At 47.8% G+C, this 20188-nt stretch overlaps 1 protein-coding gene across 1 annotated transcript; it reads left to right on the top strand.

Annotated features, from left to right (window-relative positions):
- The first annotated feature begins 4510 nt into the window (after positions 1–4510).
- On the top strand, positions 4511–18748 carry CRYBB1 (crystallin beta B1). The gene is made up of 5 exons (XM_053588482.1): positions 4511–4703; positions 7045–7163; positions 11517–11649; positions 16453–16595; positions 18476–18748. Exons 1-5 carry the CDS (start codon positions 4524–4526, stop codon positions 18657–18659), a joined length of 759 nt encoding a protein of 252 aa, XP_053444457.1. The 5' UTR covers positions 4511–4523; the 3' UTR covers positions 18660–18748.
- The last annotated feature ends 1440 nt before the right edge of the window (positions 18749–20188 follow it).

Here is a 20188-nt window from a genome sequence, read left to right as displayed (position 1 = left end):
TACTGGCTGGGTCACTTAGAGCATATTAATCTCTCTGAGCCTCAGTTTCCATGTGTATGAAAACGGGTAGAATGAAGTAAGTTGGGTTTAGCCCAAGAGAGTGGGATATTGTGAGGATAGCTGTGGATTGCCCATGAACAACACTTGGAAACATTAAAAAAAATTAAAAACTTGCGCTTTGAAACATAAAACAAGATCGTTAAGTATCTCCACCACCTTCATCATCATTATGCTAATAGTAAAAATTATTACTAGTAAATAATTATCCATCAAAAAAATCAAGGAGTACATAGATTTCAAGACCTTGAGTTCAGAAGTTTAAATATATGAGTCCCAAGTCCATTCTGCAGATGAGAAAATAGGCTGAGAGGGAGAAAAGAAGTTGCTTCCATTTTCTCTTCTGTAAACGGGGATAGTTTCAGAAACTCCACCCTCATAGTGAGGATTACAGGAGCAGGCAGTAAAACGCTCCCAGTGGACCCACCCAGCACGATGGGCCATCCTGTATCTCTTCCCACCCTCTGGCAGATGGCCCATAGCCAAGGGGGGCACAGAACTGCCCCAGATGTCCTGTCCTGGCCTCAAAGCCCAGACCTGTGGGTGGCCCCCACCACAGGCATTTTGGCCCTGGTTTCAGCGGCTGCCCCCATCCTGTGGTTCCTGCCTTTCCCTACCCCCCACAGGCCTTGGCCCAGGATGAAAGGCCGAGGGATGGCTGGGAAGTGAGGGGGTGTCCAGGGGGTGGGGTGGAGGGAAGAGGCAGAGCTGGCCCTAGGCCGGGATGGTTTCAAAGCAGGGAGCCTGGACCCCCAAAGAAGAGGCAAAACCTAACAGACACCCTCACACACACACACATACATCCTGCCAAGGGCTGGGGAGTTGGACTGCAGGTGACCTGGCTGAGTAGTACCCCTGGGTCCCTCCCCCACTGCCTGCCTGCCCTCTGCCCCTCTGTAGCCCTGTGGCCTCTCTCTTTCTATCACTCTCTACTTCTCCCCATCAGCCTCCTCACTTGGTTCTCTCCTCACCTTGGATTACCTCTCTGCCCTATCCCCTACCTTCTGTTATAATCCACTAGAAGAATCATTTAGTCCCCCCAAATATTAATACAGGCCCTACTGTGTGCCAGGTCCTCTGCTAGGTGCCCGGCCCAGTGGGGAATAAGACCTGATGGCACACGGGGCTTTCAAGATGTGGAGGCCCTGAGGCAGGCAGGCAGATTTCCAGCCACCAGCTCATCCCTGGGATCAGAGAAAGGGCCCTGGGGGGAGCTACGCGTAGGTCAGGAAAGGGTCCCAGTATGGGCAAAAGGACAGGACCCAGGTCTTGAATGCTCAACCTGCCTGAGCACAGTGAAACCTTCACTTGGATCCCTACCCTGACCCAGAAGCAGCAAGTCAGGCCAGACCAAGGTTGGGCAACATAAGAAGGAACCATAGGAGCCCAGAGCTAGCCAGCTTAGACTGGCTCTGGCCCCTCTGTGCCCCAGATTTTCTCATCTGTGAAATGGGTGTTTTTAAAAATACCAACTACAGCAGGTTGTCCTGGGTATCAATGGAGTTGCCCTTGCCAACGCGTTTGTTGCTGCACTTGGCACACAGTAAGCACTTAGGAAACGAGGCTGTGGATAGTGAACCCTCATCTGCTTTTATTTATTTATTTATTTTACTTTTATTTTTTTGGAGACAGAGCCTCAAGTTGTTGCCCTGGGTAGAGTGCCGTGGCCTCACAGCTCGCAGCAACCTCCAACTCCTGAGCTTAAGCGATTCTCTTGCCTCAGCAGTCCAAGTAGCTGGGACTACAGGCGCCCGCCACAACGCCCAGCTATTTTCTGGTTGTAGTTGTCATTGTTGTTTGGCAGGCCTGGGCTGGATTCAAAACCGCCAGCTCTGGTATATGTGGCTGGCACCTTAGCCGCTTGAGCTACAGGCGCCGAGCCCTCTCATCTGCTTTTGAAAACATTTCTCCTATGCACATTGTTTTTTCCACGCAGCATCCAATAGGGACACTTGTGCCCACCTATAACTGCAGACACAGAGGGGTAAAAATCCTACCAAAAGCCACCCACTCAATGCATAGTGGCTGAGTCAGGATTCAAACTCGGGGCTTCCTCCTTCCAAGGGTCACCCCTTTACCCTGCCCCATGTTGGCAGCCAGCAAGGACCATTGGTGGCCCACCCCTGGCTGGGGGTATTGAGAGAGAAGAGTCAGGGTAGAGCTGGAAGGTGAAGCCGCTGTGGCCTGGGTTTCTGCTGTGTGCGCTGGGCACACAATGGAAAGTGCTGCTGTCTGCAGTGACCCAGGCAAGGTTGGGGCTCCAGTCCCCCTCTGCCCGCCCAGGCCTGCTGACCCAGCTCCTGCTTTGTGCCACAGACTATAGGGCCTGATGTCTGCCAGACTATAAAATGGGGGGTCGGCCTCCAACTACCCACAGCACCTGCCCGCCTGCCTGTCCTTCTGCAGGAAGTAGCAAGTCCCCAGGTAAGAGGGACCCCATTGAGCAGCCCAAGAGCTACGAAGGGAAGAGAAGGGAGGCAGATGCAGTCGTAACATGAGAATTAGAGAGCTAGACAGCCCTATCAGGGCTATCAAGATAAGGGAGGAGGGGAGAGATAACACATAGAAAGAGGCAGAGAGGGGAAGAAAGGGTGGGAGAAGGAGGAGGAAGCAGAGAAAAAAGAAAAGAGAAATAGAGAGACATAAAGATAGTAATGAAGGACAGATAGAAGTAAGCAGAGATACTGGGGAGAAGGAAAGAGGCAGAGAGAAAAAACACCCAGAAAGAGAGCCTGGCAGAGAGAAGAAGTAATAATGGAAATAGCTAGAGCCAGACCCGATGGCTGACTCAAGCTTGGATCCTAGTACTTTGGGAGGCCAACGTGGGAGGATCTGAGAACAATAAGAAAATTAGCCAGGTGTGATGGCATGTGCTGGTAGCCCCAGCTACGTGGGAGGCTGCGGCAGGAGGATTGTGTTTGAGGTCAGGAGTTTGAGAGAGGTCAGGTCTCTTTGAGACCAACCCGAGCAAGAGTGAGACCCCGTTTATACAAAAAGAAAGAAAAAAAAATGAGCTGGGCATGGTGGCATGTGCCTCCCAGCTGCTCAGGAAGCTGAGGCAGGGGCATCTTTGGAGCCAGTAGTCTGAGGTTGCCGTGAGCTATGATGATGCCACTACAGTCTAGCCCAGGTGACAGAGAGAGGAACCTACCTCAAATAAAAAAAAGAAAGAAAGAAAAACAATAAAGAAAGAGAGAGGAGAGAGAGAGGGAAGAAAGAATGAGAACATCTCCAGGAGGAAATAAGTCCTCCCAGCCCCCAGGGGAGGGTTTAACAGCCACAGATGTGGCCCAGATGTCTGGCCCAGCTGTGGGGGACAGAGCACCTCAGGATATCCTCAGCCTTCCCCAGGGGAGACTGGGGAGAGCTCTGATTACTCCAAATATCTCCTCCTTACAGTTTTTAAGAATCAGCAGGACTTAACTTGTGCTGTCAGGGGTTCTTCAAATCCCTTGACATTGTCTCCAAAATTAAAAGGAGTATTTTTCTTTTCTTTACTGTTTTTTTTTTTTTTTTTTTTTTTTTTTGGTCTAGAGTCAAGGTATTATTCATCAAACACTGAAAGGGATCCACGACCCCAAAGCAATGAGGAGCCACTGAAATTGACCAAAGCCCTCTCTACCCAATACCCACGTGGCCACAGCCCTCATTTTTAGAACCCTGGACATGCACTAAATACATCCTTCTCTCGGGTCCTCCTTGCACACCCAGCGCCAGAGAATGCCAGAGGCAGCGGACTGGGAAGGAAGACAAGAGCAGGCATTCATTCATTCTCTGAGCAGGTGTTAAGCTAGCATCTCCTGTGTGCCAGGCACAGAGCCAAGCACTGAGGATGGAGGGGCCAGTAAACTAGAGCCAGTACAGGGCAGAGTGTTAAGAGCCTGGTTGCCGGTCAGTCTGCTTGAATGGAAATCAGAGCCTAACCACCTAGTTACTGTATGAGCCTGAGCAGGGGACCTCCCCTCCACAGCCTGAGACTGCTCTGAGCGACTCTGTGAGGTCAGAGTCAGGGTCAGATGAGTTAATTAACTCATGTAACAATGCCTACCGTACTTTAAGTGTTCCCAAATGGACTTCTTGTTATTAATCAGGTGAGGCAAATTAAAGGTGCACAAGCAAATCAGTGTGATGCACAGTGTGGAAAATTGCAGGGGAAGGGTGCCAAGGAGGGACCCACTGAGTGACAGAGGGTAGAACAGCTGGCGAAGCAAACAGCGTGGTCAAAAGCCTGGAGGAAGGATAGATTAGGGATGCATGGTCTCTGGACAGGAAATTGTTCTCTGGAGGGTAAGGATGGCATGAAAAACTTCCAAGCCTATGTTTCAGAAGGAGAAAGACAGGAAATGAGTTCAAAGAAGCCTGAAAGCACAGGGTGAGAGGGTATGAGAGAGGGAGGCAGCTTGGAGGTACCATCTCTGAATCCACAGGGTCAAAGATTTCTTCACAGACTTCTGCAGGTGGCAGCCATGTCTCAGGCGGCAAAGACCTCGGCCTCAGCCACAGCGGCCATGAACCCAGGGTCTGACTCCAAGGGAAAGGGGGCTCCCCCTGCAGGAGCAGCCCAAGGCCCTGGCTCTGGCCTGTCCCCAGCATCCGTTCCTGTTCCCAGTACAAAAGCAGGAGACCTGCCTTCCGGGAGCTACAGGGTAAGGACCTGCAGGGTGCGGTGGCTATGGACTCCACCGGCTGCTTCCTCCCCTTCTCCATCCTCCTCCGCCTCTCCTCCTCCTCCTCTCTCCCCTCTCCCATGTCCTCTTCATTTGCCTATTTCCGCTCCTTTCCCCTCTTCTCTTTCTCCAGGTCCTTCCCTCCTCTGTCTCTTTTCCCCTCTTCCTCCTCAGCCTCCTCCCTGCTCCTCCTTCCCAGACACAAATGTGACCCAGCCAATCCAGGAGCCCGTGAAAATGGCCCACGGGGTTTCAAACAGCAGGTGCATTCTGTAGTCCTAAAATAATGACAAAAACAATGAAAACACAGCGCTTCACAGCCAAGGGACACCTGCCAGTCAGGCTAGACCTATGAAAGCAAGAAAACAAAGAAGAAAAGGAAATGGGCTGCTTTAGCCACAGGGGCCACCTGGCTGGTTCATCAGGGCAGCAGGGTGAGCTCAGAACCTCCTGAAAATTGTTCAGAGTGGTCAGGCTGAAGGGGCTGCTCGAGAGCAAGGCATCCAGTCACTTGAGATAGGTGTGGTTTGATTTCAACCTCAGGTGCACAGAACTGAGATATTTTGCAAGCCGTGGCTCATGCCATGCTCGCGTATGATCTGCGCACAGCTGGCTTTTTTATTCATGTACTCATCTACTCATTAATTTTATTTTATTTTATTATTTTTTTTTTTTATTGTTGGGGATTCATTGAGGGTACAATAAGCCAGTTACACTGATTGCAATTGTTAGGTAAAGTCCCTCTTGCAATCATGTCTTGCCCCCATAAAGTGTGACACACACTAAGGCCCCACCCCCCTCCCTCCATCTCTCTTTCTGCCCCCCCGTAACCTTAATTGTCATTAATTGTCCTCATATCAAGATTGAGTACATAGGATTCATGCTTCTCCATTCTTGTGATGCTTTACTAAGAATAATGTCTTCCACTTCCATCCAGGTTAATACGAAGGATGTAAAGTCTCCATTTTTTTTAATGGCTGAATAGTATTCCATGGTATACATATTTTATATATTTGTAATAGACTTGGTAAAAATCTTCTCTAAGGTGGCTCCTTTGAGCCCACTTGCTGCCCTCCTCTCCCACTCCCGGAAACTGCCATCTTCACCCTGTGTCTGTAATCTGCCAGCTTGCTTTTTAACACGCTTTTATGCATTCTTCCTTTGAAAGTAGATACATTTTTATGTGTATTTAGCTTGCTGAAATATGCTGTAGCATGGGGTTATTCTGGGTTTTTCTTTTTTCCTTTTCACTTACTACGAGATCCCTAATCTCTAGATACACTGCTGTGTGTCACTGTGGGTCATCATGCTGGCTGCTGTGTGATATTTCAGAGTGTGACCACCACTCTCCTGCTAAGAGACATTTAGGTGTTCTCATGCCTGTCCCCCTGGGCACACATACAGGAGTTTCTCTCAGGCAGACAAGTGTAAGAGTGGAAGTGCTGGGTCAAGGCTATGTGCACCTTGTCTTTTTATAACTGGGGAAATAGAGGCCCAAAGAAGGCAGACAGTTGCCTCAGCTCCGCTGAATGGCAAAGTTTTCCCAGCTTGGAAAAGCAAGTGGATGAAGCACAAAAAGTGAGGCGCAGCGAGGAGAGATCAGCTCATGTTCTCCCCTGTGTTGGGAAAGGTAGAAGGGCAAGTGATTCCTGAGTGTCATCTCTGTAGCAGGTGTTTGAGATACAGAAATAGCTCAACCCCAGGCCCTGCCCTGGAACAGCCCTTGGTCTTTGCAGGGATCTGGATAAGGTGGGAGAGGGGTGCATAGAAAGAGAGAGAAAGAGACTCAAAAACAAAGCAGCAGCGACTGTGTGATGCGTTACTTGCTAATGGAGAATGCGCAGTAGGGGGCACTCAACCAAACTTGCCAGGGAGGAAGGGGCAGTCAGGGAAGGCTTCCTGGAGAAGGTGCCATCGTGAGCTTAGAACATGATGGGGTAGAAGCTCCAAGACAGGGGATGAGTGATAGAGAAGACATTCCAGGCAGGAGGAACAGCACAGAGAAAGGCCTGGAAGAAAGGTCATTGGTTCCTAATGGTGGCATAGAGCTTAAGTTCAGAAGTGGGTGGTGGGGAGGTGTGGGCAGGAAGATAGGATAATTTCACAAATTAAAGCTCATGACACACTTTATGTGACCCATACACAGCCAGCTTTTCATTTCAATTAAAGCTCATGACACACTTTATGTGACCCATGCACAGCCAGCTTTTCATTTATTTATCTAGGTACTTAACAAATTTTTGACCTGGAGCCTCTCCACTTTGGAGGTACTCCCCCCCTCATGCTGCCCCCCCTCGGCATGGGGGCTTCTCTCCTGCAGCTGGTGGCCTTCGAACAGGAAAATTTCCAGGGCCGACGAGTGGAATTCTCGGGGGAATGCTTAAACCTGGGAGACCGTGGCTTCGACCGTGTGCGCAGCCTCATTGTCATCTCGGGACCGTGAGTGCTGGGTGGGGCAGGAGCACACTCTCTGCCATAGGAAAAAGACCAACACAGTGATGGCTGCCATTTGTCTATCGGTGCCTACGCAATGCCTATGGCCATGCTAGCAGCACATAGATCATGTAGACCCTCGTTTCAAACCTGAAAGGAAGATATTATCCTCATTCCCATTTTATAGATGAGGAAATTAAGGCTCAAAGAGGGGATACAATTAGCAGATGGTCACACTGTCAGTCAGCCATGGTTCCTGGGCTCCAGAGAAAGGTTGTTTGTCCTAAGAAAGCACCCTAGGTTCAGGTGCTTTAGCTCACACCTGTAATTCCAGCACTCTGGGAGGCCCAGGTAGGAGGATCACTTGAGGCCAGGAATTTCAGACCAGCCTGAGCAACATAGCAAGGTCCTGTCTGTATAGAAATAAAACAATTAACTGGGCGTGATGGTGGGCACCTATAGTCCCAGCTACTCCAGAGACTGAGGCAGGAAGATCACTTGAACCAAGAAATTTGAGGTTGCTGTGAGCTATGATGACTTCACTGGGTGATAGAGCAAGACCCCATCTCAGAAAGAAGAAAAGGAAGGAAGGAAGGGAGGGAGGGAGGAGGAAGGAAAGAAAGAGAAAGGGAGAAGAAGAGAGAGAGAAACGATGGAAGGAGGGAGGGACCATCACTGAGTACAGGAAGAGGCCAAAGAGCTGGTGTCCACTCACTGTCCCCTCTCCTAGGCATCAAGTAATAAAAACATCTGTGGAGTATCCTCCAGGTGCTGGGCACTAACAGGGGCTTACCTAGCTGATTGTTCAATGCTGGGGGAGAAAGGGGCTCTTCTCATCCCCATTTGACAGCTAGGAAAAACTGAGGCTCAGAGGGGTTAAGTCTCTTATCTAAGGTCACCTAGTGGTATGTGACACAGCCAGGATTTGACTCATATCATTGATCAATTTTATTTGTTTTGTTTTGCTTTTTTGAGACAGGGTCTCACTCTGTCGCATAGGCTAGTGTGTACAGTGGTGTCGTAGCTCACTACCACTATCAGCCACTGCACCCAGCCCCCATTCCCAAAGTTCTTAATCACCATGCTTAATTAACTGTTCCTGATTCACTGGGCTTCCCTGGGCTTTAGGGACCCCTATAAAATAGCAGAAATAATTGTACCTCCACAAGCATGGCCAGGCCAGTCCAGCCCATGTTCCAAGTTCAGGCTGTGAGGCCAGCCCCAGGACAAGACCCACACGCCTCTTTGCTCTTGTCTCCCACCCTAACAGCTCCCCAGGGCTATGGCCAGCGTGTATTCTGAGCCCAGTCTGAGAAGGGCTTTAAGGTCGGATGAGCCTGATTTGAGTCCTGGCACCCCTAGGTGCCTTGCTTAGTCTTCAATCCTCAGTTTCTTCTTTTCTCTAAAATGGGGAGAGTGATGGTCCCCACTCCCCTTTCCAGGACCATTCTGAGGCCTGGGAGAGAGAACACAGTGAGGGCCTGGCACTGTGTGGGCACTGAAACGTGGCAGGTGACTGTGATGATTGCTCAGCCTCCTCACTGCCCTGTGAATCACCAAGTCACCCTCGTCCAGGCTAGGCTCCGGGAGCCACTTTACCTCCTGCACCTGCTCCGTCCCCAGTGTGGTCAACACAATCCCCGCCCCACCCCCAGCCCCAAAACTCATCTGGGAACAGAAGCTACCGGATGTGGCCAGTTGGGTTTTCAGGCTTTTTTTGGTGTCAGTGACTCAAACCCAGAGTATTTCTCCTCAAACAAAAATGCAGCTGGTATCGAGTGTGTGCTCTGGGGCTGCGCCAGATGGGTGCAGAAATGGGCCTGTGGTCCAGGGATGTGGGTGTGTGTTGGGGCTGGTAGGGCTGTGAGAGGGATAAAAGAGGGAAAGGCCTAGGTGAACTGGGGAGGAGAGGCTGCCTTCAGCACAGAGGTGTAAACATGGGCCTAAAACCTAGAATCTGTATCCTGATACCTGGCACCATTGTGTGACCTTAAGCTGGGGACTTAACCACTGCTGAGCCTCAATGTCCACATATGTAAATGAAAATTTCTGCCTTATACCTCTTTCTTTGCTCATAGGTTCAAATGAGCCACAGGAGATCAGAAAAGACATTGAGATAAAAATTTCTAATTCCTCATTGGTCTTCCTGAAGAAGGCAGGAAAGGTGTGAGGGAAGGTTGGACAGGGTGGCCGGACCACATCAGAGTCAGTGTCAGCTCAGGCTTCCAGCCACTACCCTCCTTTCATCACAATCACTATGATTTATTGGGTTTGCCTGGGGCCGGATGAGTTCCCTGCATTCCCTCTTTCAGGCCTTCATAACCTCCCGACGAGGTAGATGAAATCATTTCCTCTCTTTTGCTGAATGAAGCTTAGCAAGCTTACGTGCTGTCCAAAGTCACACAGCAGATGCATGGTGGCTGTTACTAGAACTCGGGTCTGTCTGTTTCCAGAATCTATGCCCTTAACTCTGACGGAGTGCTACCTTCTGAGCCTCCCTTCCCATTCACCTATGAATCTACCCATGCTTCTATAGATTAGTCCAGCCATCCATTCTCCATTCATCTACTTACCCCTCCCTCCAGCTAGCCATTCCCTACTAACCATCCATCCACCCATCCTTCAGGATATCCACCCATAAATCCATCCCTCTATCTGGCCTTCTACCCCTCTATCCACCTGCCCATTTGCTCATCCACCTATCCATCCATTCAACCATCCCTTCATCCATCCACCCATCTTTTTCTCTTCCACTCCAGATCAGGCAGAGCTGAGGCAGATTCAACTCTATTCTGGGTGGATCTGAAGTGTGCATCTTCAATTCTGTTATTTCAGGGTGGGTGGCTCATCTCTTGGACAAAGGCATGAGGCTCCTGGGCCTCATTCTGTCTCAGTCCGTAATCATGGCCCATCACCCCATCTCGGCTGGGGAGAACAAGGTCCCTGTAACCTCCAGGGAGATGCGGCTAGTATTAGTGTCCCCTCAGCCTTCTCCTGTTCCCTGAGAACTCCTGAACACACATAGAGCAAAGGTCAAGAGGTTCCTTAGTCTCAACTTTCTCATCTATGAAATGGGGATCATCCCAGACCCTCTATCTAACACAAGCTTGCTTAATCAGGCTACCCTGGGAAAGCCAGGAAAAGCCCCTATTTTATTTCAAATGTCTAGTTAGTCCTTGTAAAGCCTTGAGAATGACCAAACACCTTCATATGCACTATCACATTTAATTGTAACAGGCATTCTGAGAGGTAGATAGAACCATCGGGCCCTTCCCACTGTCCTCATCAGGGTTAGCGTCTCCTGTATGCCAGGCTGGTCTTTTACCCAGTATATGATTCATACACCTGTAATCAATTTGCCCCTACCCCTGGACCTCCAAGACTGTTATTTACTTCATATATTTCACTAAAAAATAATCCTTCTAGCCGCTCATGCCTGTAATCCCAGCACCTGGGAGGCTGAGGAAGGTGGATTGCTTGTGCTCAGAAGTTCAAGACCACCCTAAGCAAGAGTGAGACCCCATCTCTAAAAGAAAAAAAAAAAAAGCTGGGTGTTGTGGCAGGTGCCTGTAGTCCCAGGTGCTTAGGAGGCTGAGACAAGATTGCTTGAAGTTGCTGTGAGCTGTGATGCCACAGCACTCTACCCCAGAGCAACTGAGACTCTGTCTCTAAATAAATAAACAAACAAACAAATAAATAAAAAGGGGCAAGTGAGTGAGACTCTGTCTCAAAATAAATAAATAAATAAAACAAAATAAATACAAATTATCCTTTTCAACACAAAAACATTTTTAAAGAAACTTTACATCGCCTTTATAAATGGAAAGATAATATCACTTGCTATAAGTAAAAGATATCCATAAAAAATGAACATAAGAACAGAATTGTTACACTGTTGGTATTATATCTGCCCCCCACCCCACCCTGGTGATCTATTCATGCCTTGTTGGAGACTTTCTCTTAGCTATAATCAGGCTTAAAATGTCTCTTTAGGTGTAATTAGGCCCCAGGTCCTTACAGTGCTTAAAGCATGTGTAAATTCTACATCTGGGATAATAGTTTGCTAAGATGATTATACACATTATCTCATTTAATCTTTCACCAAATCCAATAAAATAGGCACGTTAGTGTGGACGGAGAAACCAAGGCCCTTGCCTGTAGTAACACAGACAGTAAGCCGTAGAGCACAGAGTAAAACCCACATATGTTCAGTCCCCTTTGGAGTTTCCTGCAGGCCTCAGGGCTACACTGCCAGTGGAGACAGGATGGCAAGTTGACAGGGTACGGAGGTGTTCTGCTAACTATTTTTCTCTTCTCCACCTTTGCCCCTCCCGGCTCTTTCTACTTTCTCCCGTCCAGCTGGGTGGCCTTTGAGCAGTCCAACTTCCGCGGAGAGATGTTCGTCCTGGAGAAGGGGGAGTACCCTCGCTGGGACACGTGGTCCAGCAGCTACCGCAGTGACCGGCTCATGTCCTTCCGGCCTGTCAAGATGGTGAGCAGCCGCTGTGCTAGGGCTGGGGAACAGGTGGGCTGGGGCAGGGGCACAACCGAGGCCTATGGAGAGCAAGGGCCAGAAGGAGAGAATGGTGGATGAGGAGGCGTGGTGGCTTCTGGGTTGTCTAAGGCTGTGGTCCCAGTACTGGTCCGTGGCCTGTTAGGAACCAGGCCACACGGCAGGAGGTGAGTGGCTGGGAGCAAGGGAAGCTTCCTCTGTGTTTCCAGCCACGCCCCATGGCTCACATCGCTGCCGGAGCTCCGCCTCCTATCAGATCAGCAGCAGCATTAGGTTCTCCTGGGAGTGCGAACCCTGCTGTAAACTGTCCATGAGAGGAATATAGGTTGTGCACCCCTTGTGAGAACCTAATGCCTGATGATCTGAGGTGGCGCTCAAGTGGCGATGCTGGCACTGGGGAACAGCTGCAAATACAGATTATCATTAGCAGAGGATTTGACTGCACAGAGACCATAATAAGTCAATTGCTTGAAGACTCCCGTCAAAACCATCTCTCCTACCCCAGTTCATGGAAAAATGGTCCTCCGCAAAACCAATCCCTGATGCCAAAGACTGGTGTGAGGGCGTGAGTTCCTGCACTGGTCAATTCACCAGCATGCTTGAGACAGACGCTTTGTACCCATCCTGGGTCTGAGAGCCCTGGGCAAATGGTAAACACAAAGACTTCCAGCTGGTAGAGCTAAAAATTTCAGCATCTTCCTTGTTTCTGTTTATAGAATGTTTCTAATCCCAGGCTGCATTGTGTAGACCCTCCTCGGGGGCTTTTTTAAATCCCAGTGCCTATCTGAAACACTAAACACGCAGGTTGAAAATCATGCAGTGGCTAAGAAGAAGGATGTTGTAGAAAGCCAGCTCAGACCTCTGAGGAATAAGACAACATACTGACTTAATTTCTTATAATATTTAACTAAGTCTGTCTCAAGCAGATTCAAGCCTAAGAGATTCACAGGTTTTCTGGGATTATATAGATGGTGAGTCACGAGCCAGCCACATCTTACTCATCAATGTTAGTCTCTGATGGTAACCAGCTTTTGTCTTCCCTGATGAGAATATTCATGAATATTCATTTGAGGCTATCAAGTACCAACAATAAATGGTTCTGGCATCACCAAATTTATCTTAATGAATTCTCTAGCCAGATCATTCCCAGTGTTTTTCTCAGACTTGGAGGCAAAATTATTATCCATCCTAATGGACTCTATGTAAGAATTCATGGATTTATCTCTCAATCATATGGCAATCTCTGTCAAGGGTGCTTGTTTGGATGCCAGGACATGTAGGCACCAGCCATATGTGGCTACTGAGCATTTGAATTTTGGCTACATTCAATGGACATGTGCTATAAGTGTAAAATATATACTAGGGTTTGAATATATGGCAATTTTTTTAATTTAAAAGAATGTGAACAGTGCATGTATATTGTTATATTGGTTTCATACTGAAATTATAGTCTTGGGGGCATATTTATTCAAATAAACTATATTGTTGGCCAGGTGTGGTGGCTCCTTCTGGGAGGCCAAGGCAGGTGGATTGCTTGAACTCAGGAGCTTGAGACAAGCCTGAGCAAAAGCAAGACCCCATCTCTTTCTAAAACTAGAAAAACTAGCCAGGCATGGTGGTGCACGCCTGTAGTCCCAGCTACTCAGGAGGCAAGAGATGGCTCAAGCCCAAGAATTTGAGGTTGCTGTGATCTATGATGCCAAAACACTTGGCCCAGGGTGGGGGAGTGAGAATCAATCTCTCTTTCTCTCAATCTCATTTTCTAAAATGTCTAATTATATATATATATGTAATTAGACATTTTAGAAAATATGAAGGCCCAGATCCTACCCCAGACCGATTAATTCTGAATCTCTGGGGTTGGCCCAGGCACTGTTACCTTTTTCATGCCCTGCAGGTGATCTGTCTGTGCAGCCAGGGCAGAGATCCAAGGGTCTAATCCTCCCACTCTCTCCCCGACACTGTCCTGGTCCACCATGGTCTAGACCACCATCATCTCTCATGTGAGAAGCTCTAATTCTCTCCCTACCTCCTCTGTAGACCTTTCTCCCAGCAAGTTGGAGGGGTCTTTCCAAAATAAAAACCTGGCCTTCTACTTAAACTCAGATATCCTACGGCTGCCAGTGGTTCTGTTTCTACCAGGCGATATTCTAGGCTCTGGGTGCGCAACTGTGCATCAGACAGACTAGTTCTCTGCCCCTGTGGGACGACACTGGGCCAAGGGAGTCAACGATTAAAGACCTAATCATGGAAATTATTCCATAATTACAAACTGCAGTAGGTGCTGCACAAGGGCCGTGCAGTCTTGGTAGGAAAGTAGAAGATGGGGACTGGGTAGTGTGAGTGGTCAGGAGGGGTCTGGCAAAGTCAGCTCTTAAAGGTTGGCAACCGAGTTAGCTCTGTGACAAGCAGGTGAAAGAGCCTTCCAGGGAACATCAGGCCCCTAAGCTCCTGCAGCAAGGGTGAACTGGTATGATCAAGAAAATTGAGACCGGGCACAGTGGTTCACATCTGTGACCCTAGCACTCTGGGAGGCCGAGGTAGGTGGAATGCTTGAGCTCAGGAGTTTGAGACCAGCCTGAGCAAGAGCAGGACCCCATCTCTACTGAAAATAGAAAAATTAGCCAGGTGTTGTGGTGGGTACCTATCGTCTCAGCTACTTGGGAGGCTGAGGCAAAGGGATCGTCTGAGTCTAAGAGTGTGAGGTTGTTGCGAGCCGTGATGCCATAGCATTCTACCCAGGGAGACAGAGTGAGAGAAAAAAGAAAAAAATTGAAAGCAGCCAGTGTGGTTGCAGCAGAGGGAGGGTAGGTGTTGGCAGAGACCATGTCCAGCAGAGACTCATAGGCCATAGCAAGGAGTTTGGTCTTATTCTCACTACCCATGGGAAGCCAGCAAACTGGCTTAACCTTCCCAAGCCTCTCAAGATTATAACAGTATAAGTAATAGTTATTAGTATGAATCAAGCACTAACCATGAGCTGGTAATTGCACTAAGGGCATTGGTCATACCATGGCTCAAAGTTTCCCTGTGCTCCCACTCCTGTCTCACTCCCTTGCACCCTGACCACGTGGATATTTGCTTTGCACATCCCAACCTTCGATCCTTTGCTCAGTGACTTCCCTCACTCCCCTTTTATTCTTAGCCTTCCACACTCTCCCTTAACCCCATCAGGCCTCTCTTGAGTGTCACTTCTTCCATGAAGTCTTCTTTCACTCTTTCACTCTCAGCCTTCCACACTCCTGCTTAACCCTCAAGGCCTCCCTCGAGTGTCACTTCTTCCATGAAGCCTTCTTTGATCTACTTTCATTCTCTTTAGGAGAATTAATGAGCCCTTTCTTCATCTATAGTCTCCTATTGCAGTCATTTTTAGAAGAATGTTCTTAGATTCTGGGCTCCTCCTCCTGGTGGTGAATAACTGTAGATAATCATAGCACCCATTTATCAAACACCTACTAGGTGTTAGGTGCTTTAACTGCCTTTCATGGAATCCCTACAATAGTCCCATGAGGCAGAGGGTATGATAGCATTTCTTTTAAAGACGAGGAAACTGAATCTAGAAGTGGAAAATGACTGGATTAGGCCACATAGCTGGTAAGTTACCAGGGCAGGGATTCAAATACAGGTCTGTGGGACACCAACACCTGTTTATCTCTGTGTCTCTTCATACCCTTGGGCTTTGCTTTGTCACCCAGGCTGGAGTGCAGTGGTGTGACCATAGCTACTGCAGCCTCCAATTTGGCGACTTCAAGTGATCCTCCTGCCTCAGCCTTCATAGTAGCTGGTACTACTGACATGCCCCACCACAACTGGTTAAATTTTTTTATTTTTGTAGAGACAGATTCAAGGTGTATTGCCCAGGATGACCTCAAACTCCTGGCCTCAAAGGATCCTCTTGCTTTGGCCTCCCAAAGTGCTGGAATTACAGGGGTGAGCCACCACACTTGGCCAGCCCATGATTACTCTTAAAAAGATGGATGATCCTTGCCCTTAGAAAAAACAGGCAACCTTAAAAAAATAAGACATATAATCATGAAAACATTAAAAATCAGTGCAATCCAGAACTGAATTACATGGCCACATTCAATAAATGTATTGCATAGCTGCTTCTCAACCATGAGTCGACTAGTTGTTACAATCCCATGAGGCAATTGTAACCCCATTCTAGAGATTAACAAACTGAGGCTCAGAGAGGGCAGAGTTAAATGCCCAAAGGCACCAGCACATAAATGTCAAAGGCACGATTTGAACCCAGATCTGTGTTCCACCAGTGTTCCACAGTGCCCTCAGGGTCAGTTCATAACTTTCACCCAGCTTGTAAGAAGCATTTACAGACGAGCAATTGGTTAAACTCCTGATGACCCAGGGATACTGATCCGGCTTGGGAATAAATGTTTGCCTGAAAGGTTTGGCCCCTTACTAGTTGTGTGACATTAATCAGTAACCTTAACCTAGCTGAGCCTCTGTGTCCTTGACAACAACAATAATAATAAAAAATAAAAGTAATAAATGCATTTTTTAAGCACTTAGTGTATGCCAGGCATTGTACTCAGGGCTCTCTATGGATTAACTCATTTGATCCTCATGACAACCTATGACACAGGGACCATTATCCCATTCTGCTTACATTTCTTTCCAGACCAGATAGTAGTGATCCCACAGAGTCCCATAGTGGCCTGAGCAGGCCCAGCTCCCTCTTTCCCCACCCAGGAGACTCCACTAAATTACTTCTCTCTGGCCTATTTATATTTCACACTCCTGACCCAGCCTCTCCTTCCCCAGGACTCCCAAGAGCATAAGATCTCTCTGTTTGAAGGTGCCAATTTCAAGCCCAAAACCGTAGATATCCAGGAAGATGATGTGCCCAGTCTCTGGGTCCACGGCTTCTGTGACCGTGTGGGCAGCGTGAAGGTCTCCAGTGGCACGTAAGCATCCTTCCTGCTAGGTCCACATCCCCTGATTAAGCACAGACAGACTCAGAGGCTGTCCTTGTTACAGGACCTAACATCAGATTCCTAGGAAAGGTCATGGCCGTGATCACTATCTCCCAGTACTGGAGTCTGGGATTCCCCAATAGCTATTCCCCTGAGGAATAGACCCATCCTTTGGTGAATACCATGCCAATGTAAAAAAATCTGGAAATTGGTTTTAAAAAGCTGGAAGATGGAGAGAACAGGAGCTTCTAAACCCAGGTTGGGGTTGAAGGAATAATCAAGCAATGGAGTCAGAATTGATGTAGACAGATGAGGTTGGGTATGTCCAGGGAAAGAGAATGTTCAGGGAAGTCTGAAACCTCTGGGGAAGTGAACAGAATGACTCTGAGTAGTGAACCTGTATTATGAGAGGCCCTTCACCCTGCTGCTGACATGCTGAGGAAGCAGGATGAGCCCGTGCCCCTCTGTACCTCTCAGTGTTGCCAGCTATATGATGGACACACCAAACTCCTTCATCTAAAAGGGCCCTTTTTGCTTTGAATTCTCAGGATCTGAGGCTTTCAAAAGAGAGACCTCATATCCTTGAGAAAATAAAGAAGGGGTGAATGCCCAAAGGAGTTCACTTTAGCCAAACAACCATGCCAGACACCCCTGATCTTTTCAAAGCATGTGTAAGGCACTCTCTTTCATCCCTAGACCTATTCAGAACTCCTGTAACACCATCAGGGCCCTGGCCTTTTTCTTGTTTTTTTTTTTTTTTCCCACTTTCCAGTAATCTGTTTTCCCACCATTCAAGCCATCTGAAATTTACACAGCCTTATCTGTGAGCCAGACTCTGGGGAAGGCTGAGATGAATAAGGCCAAGCTCCTGCCTTCACTGAGCTTACTCAGCCACAGCAGGGGAGACCCAGATATACCTATGGTTTCCAGCAATACTAAGTAAAGATGATCCATCCAGGGCATTTTTTCTACAGGAGATCAGAGGAGGAAGGAAGGTTTTTGGAACCTTGAGTGAAGAGCAGGTCATCTGAAGAGGCTAAAACTTAAGCCAGGCTTCAAAAGATGAGAAGGGAGCTTCTGGGACAGGTCTGAAAAGATCTTCTCAGAAGATAACAATGACAAAAGTTAGAAATGAATCATTGATAATAACTTTTACTGAATGCTTAGTATGTAACAAGCAGTGGGCTAACCACTTAAAATTAATAATTATTGAATCTTTATAACAAACGGGTGAGGGAAGTGCATTATTATCCCCATTTCACTGACAGTAGACTGAGGTTCTGATAGCACATCTACCTAGATTTTCACAGTTGGTAAATAAATGGCAGAGCTAGGATTTGAACCAAATATGTTTGATACCAGAGTGTGTATTCCCAACCACTAGACACAGATTCACTTACATACAAAGCCCATGTTTTAAAAATGGGCTTACTTGTCTCATTGCTGGGCAGTCACTAAGCCATCTCCTTACTTCCTTTGATTCTGTTCTCTGAGCCCAATATCTCTACGTTCCCTGGGATGTGCCTTCATCTCCCTACCATGTGCAGGCAGCATGGTTAGCAAACACTTTAGGTGCATTTTTTTTTTTAATTTGGCTCCCAAAATAATCATGATAAACCAGCCGCAGTGACCAGGCCCCCTTTCTAGAAGGAAAAATTGAGGTCTGTCAGAGAGGTGAAGTCCTTGTTCAAGGGCACACACCAAGAAGAGGCAAAGCCAGAACAGAGGAGCCCTGTGTGACCCAAGCGTGAGTCCCAGTAGGTGAGAGCAGATGGCAGGGATGGATGGAGGACAGGCTGGGCTGGCAGGGGTCTGAGAGCCAGGTGACAAGGCTGGCTGTCTCCACTCTGTCCTTCTTGCTTTCCTCTTAGCTGGGTCGGCTATCAGTATCCCGGCTACCGTGGGTACCAGTACCTCCTGGAGCCTGGTGACTTCCGGCACTGGAACGAGTGGGGGGCCTTCCAGCCACAGATGCAATCCTTGCGCCGTCTGCGTGACAGGCAGTGGCACCGCGAGGGCTGCTTCCCTGTCCTGCCCACTGAGCCCCCCAAATGAATCCACATTGCACCCAGCTCCCTTGCCCCACCCCTTCTCCAGGCTCAGTTTCCCCATCGTTCCCAGGCAAATAAAAGTTCCTAAAGCCACAGTTGTCTCCTGAGTCTGTGAGCAGATGCGTGCCCCAAGGTTCCCTTTCATCACGGGGTGCAGCTTCCTTGGTCTCAATAATTACCACAATCATAAAAACAACAAACACTGAGAAGCTCTTATTCACATTGTTTTGCCCTGTCTTTTAGACTACTCCAGGAGATTGGGATTTCCATTATTTGCATTGAACGCTTGAGGAAATTGAGGCTCAGAGAAGGGAAGTGATTGGCCCAAGGTCACACAGCTAGCAAGTCAAGGTTGGAACTTGACCAGTCTGGCTCCAGAGCCTGCACTCTTCAACAAATCTGTGTTGTCAAACTCTAGTCCTTTGTGCACCATCCTAATGATTTTTTTTTTTTTTGCCTTATCTGCGTACCAGCTGGTTTGTTATTTACTTAATATTTTTATTTAAATAGACTTAGTGTTTTGTGCTTAAATGCATTGATTTGTAAATAAAACTTTATAAGGCTATGGGAAATGGTATCATACACCACAGATAGGAAGCAATCATGTAAACAAGTCAAGTACAATTTATAGAAGTCCAAGTATCAAATTCCCAGCAGACACTTCCAACCTGCTGAAGGCTTAGAACCTGCAACCTGTTTGCTCATTGACAAAATGGGTGATTAGCAAAGCTTGGGAAGAAGTGTGAAAGATACTCTTGCACCAGATTTTTTCTCTCCTTGATTTAATCAACAAAGGTTTAAAAAGTATTATTTTTTTTTGCATCTGATTCAATATTTAATCCTAGAATCATCTCTTTCAGAAATCTCCACACAGCCCTGCTGACTCCCATATCAACAGTTAATATTGATTGATGTTATTAATCATTCATCTATGCAGAAAGCCTGGTGATAGGGGGTGTTGCTATGGATATCTTCTTGGAGGAGGAAATATTTGAAGTGGGGGCCTTGGAAGGTGGAGCAGGAGCTTGTTTGATGGAGAAAAGGGAAGATGATGTTGCAAGCAGAGCAAACAGCAAGGACCTGCTACCCCATAGGACACCTTTGTACAAATGATAACAAGACGCCTTTTTCTTCAACACATTTAACTTCCATCTGTCAGAATTATTGGTATAAATCTGTGATGACCACGATGGGAATGTGGCACCCTTGTACTGTACTCCCCAACCTACACTGCTGTACTTGGCAGCCTCAGAGCACCACGAACAAGGGCACAGAGGTTGAGAGAGTTTCCGGTGCACCCAAGCAAGGTTTACTGAGATGAGAGCAGTAGGCTGGTGGTGGTTGGAGCAAAAGTAAGGGGTGGGACAGGGATGTTGAGTGTAGCAGAGAACAAAGGTGGGGCCTCCTGGCACCCTGTTGTGTGTTTTTTGTTTGTTTGTTTGTTTTTTGATCTTCAAAGTCGAGGCACCACAGATCTTACTTTCTGTCTTCTTCTCACCCTGGTTCTCCCCACCTCCAGACTCTTATGTAGCA

The sequence above is a fragment of the Nycticebus coucang genome, chromosome 4 (assembly GCF_027406575.1).
Source record: "Nycticebus coucang isolate mNycCou1 chromosome 4, mNycCou1.pri, whole genome shotgun sequence".
NCBI lineage: Eukaryota > Metazoa > Chordata > Mammalia > Primates > Lorisidae > Nycticebus > Nycticebus coucang.
The sequence above is the reverse complement of the archived record's forward strand: the minus strand, read 5'-3'. Positions and strand labels throughout refer to the sequence as shown.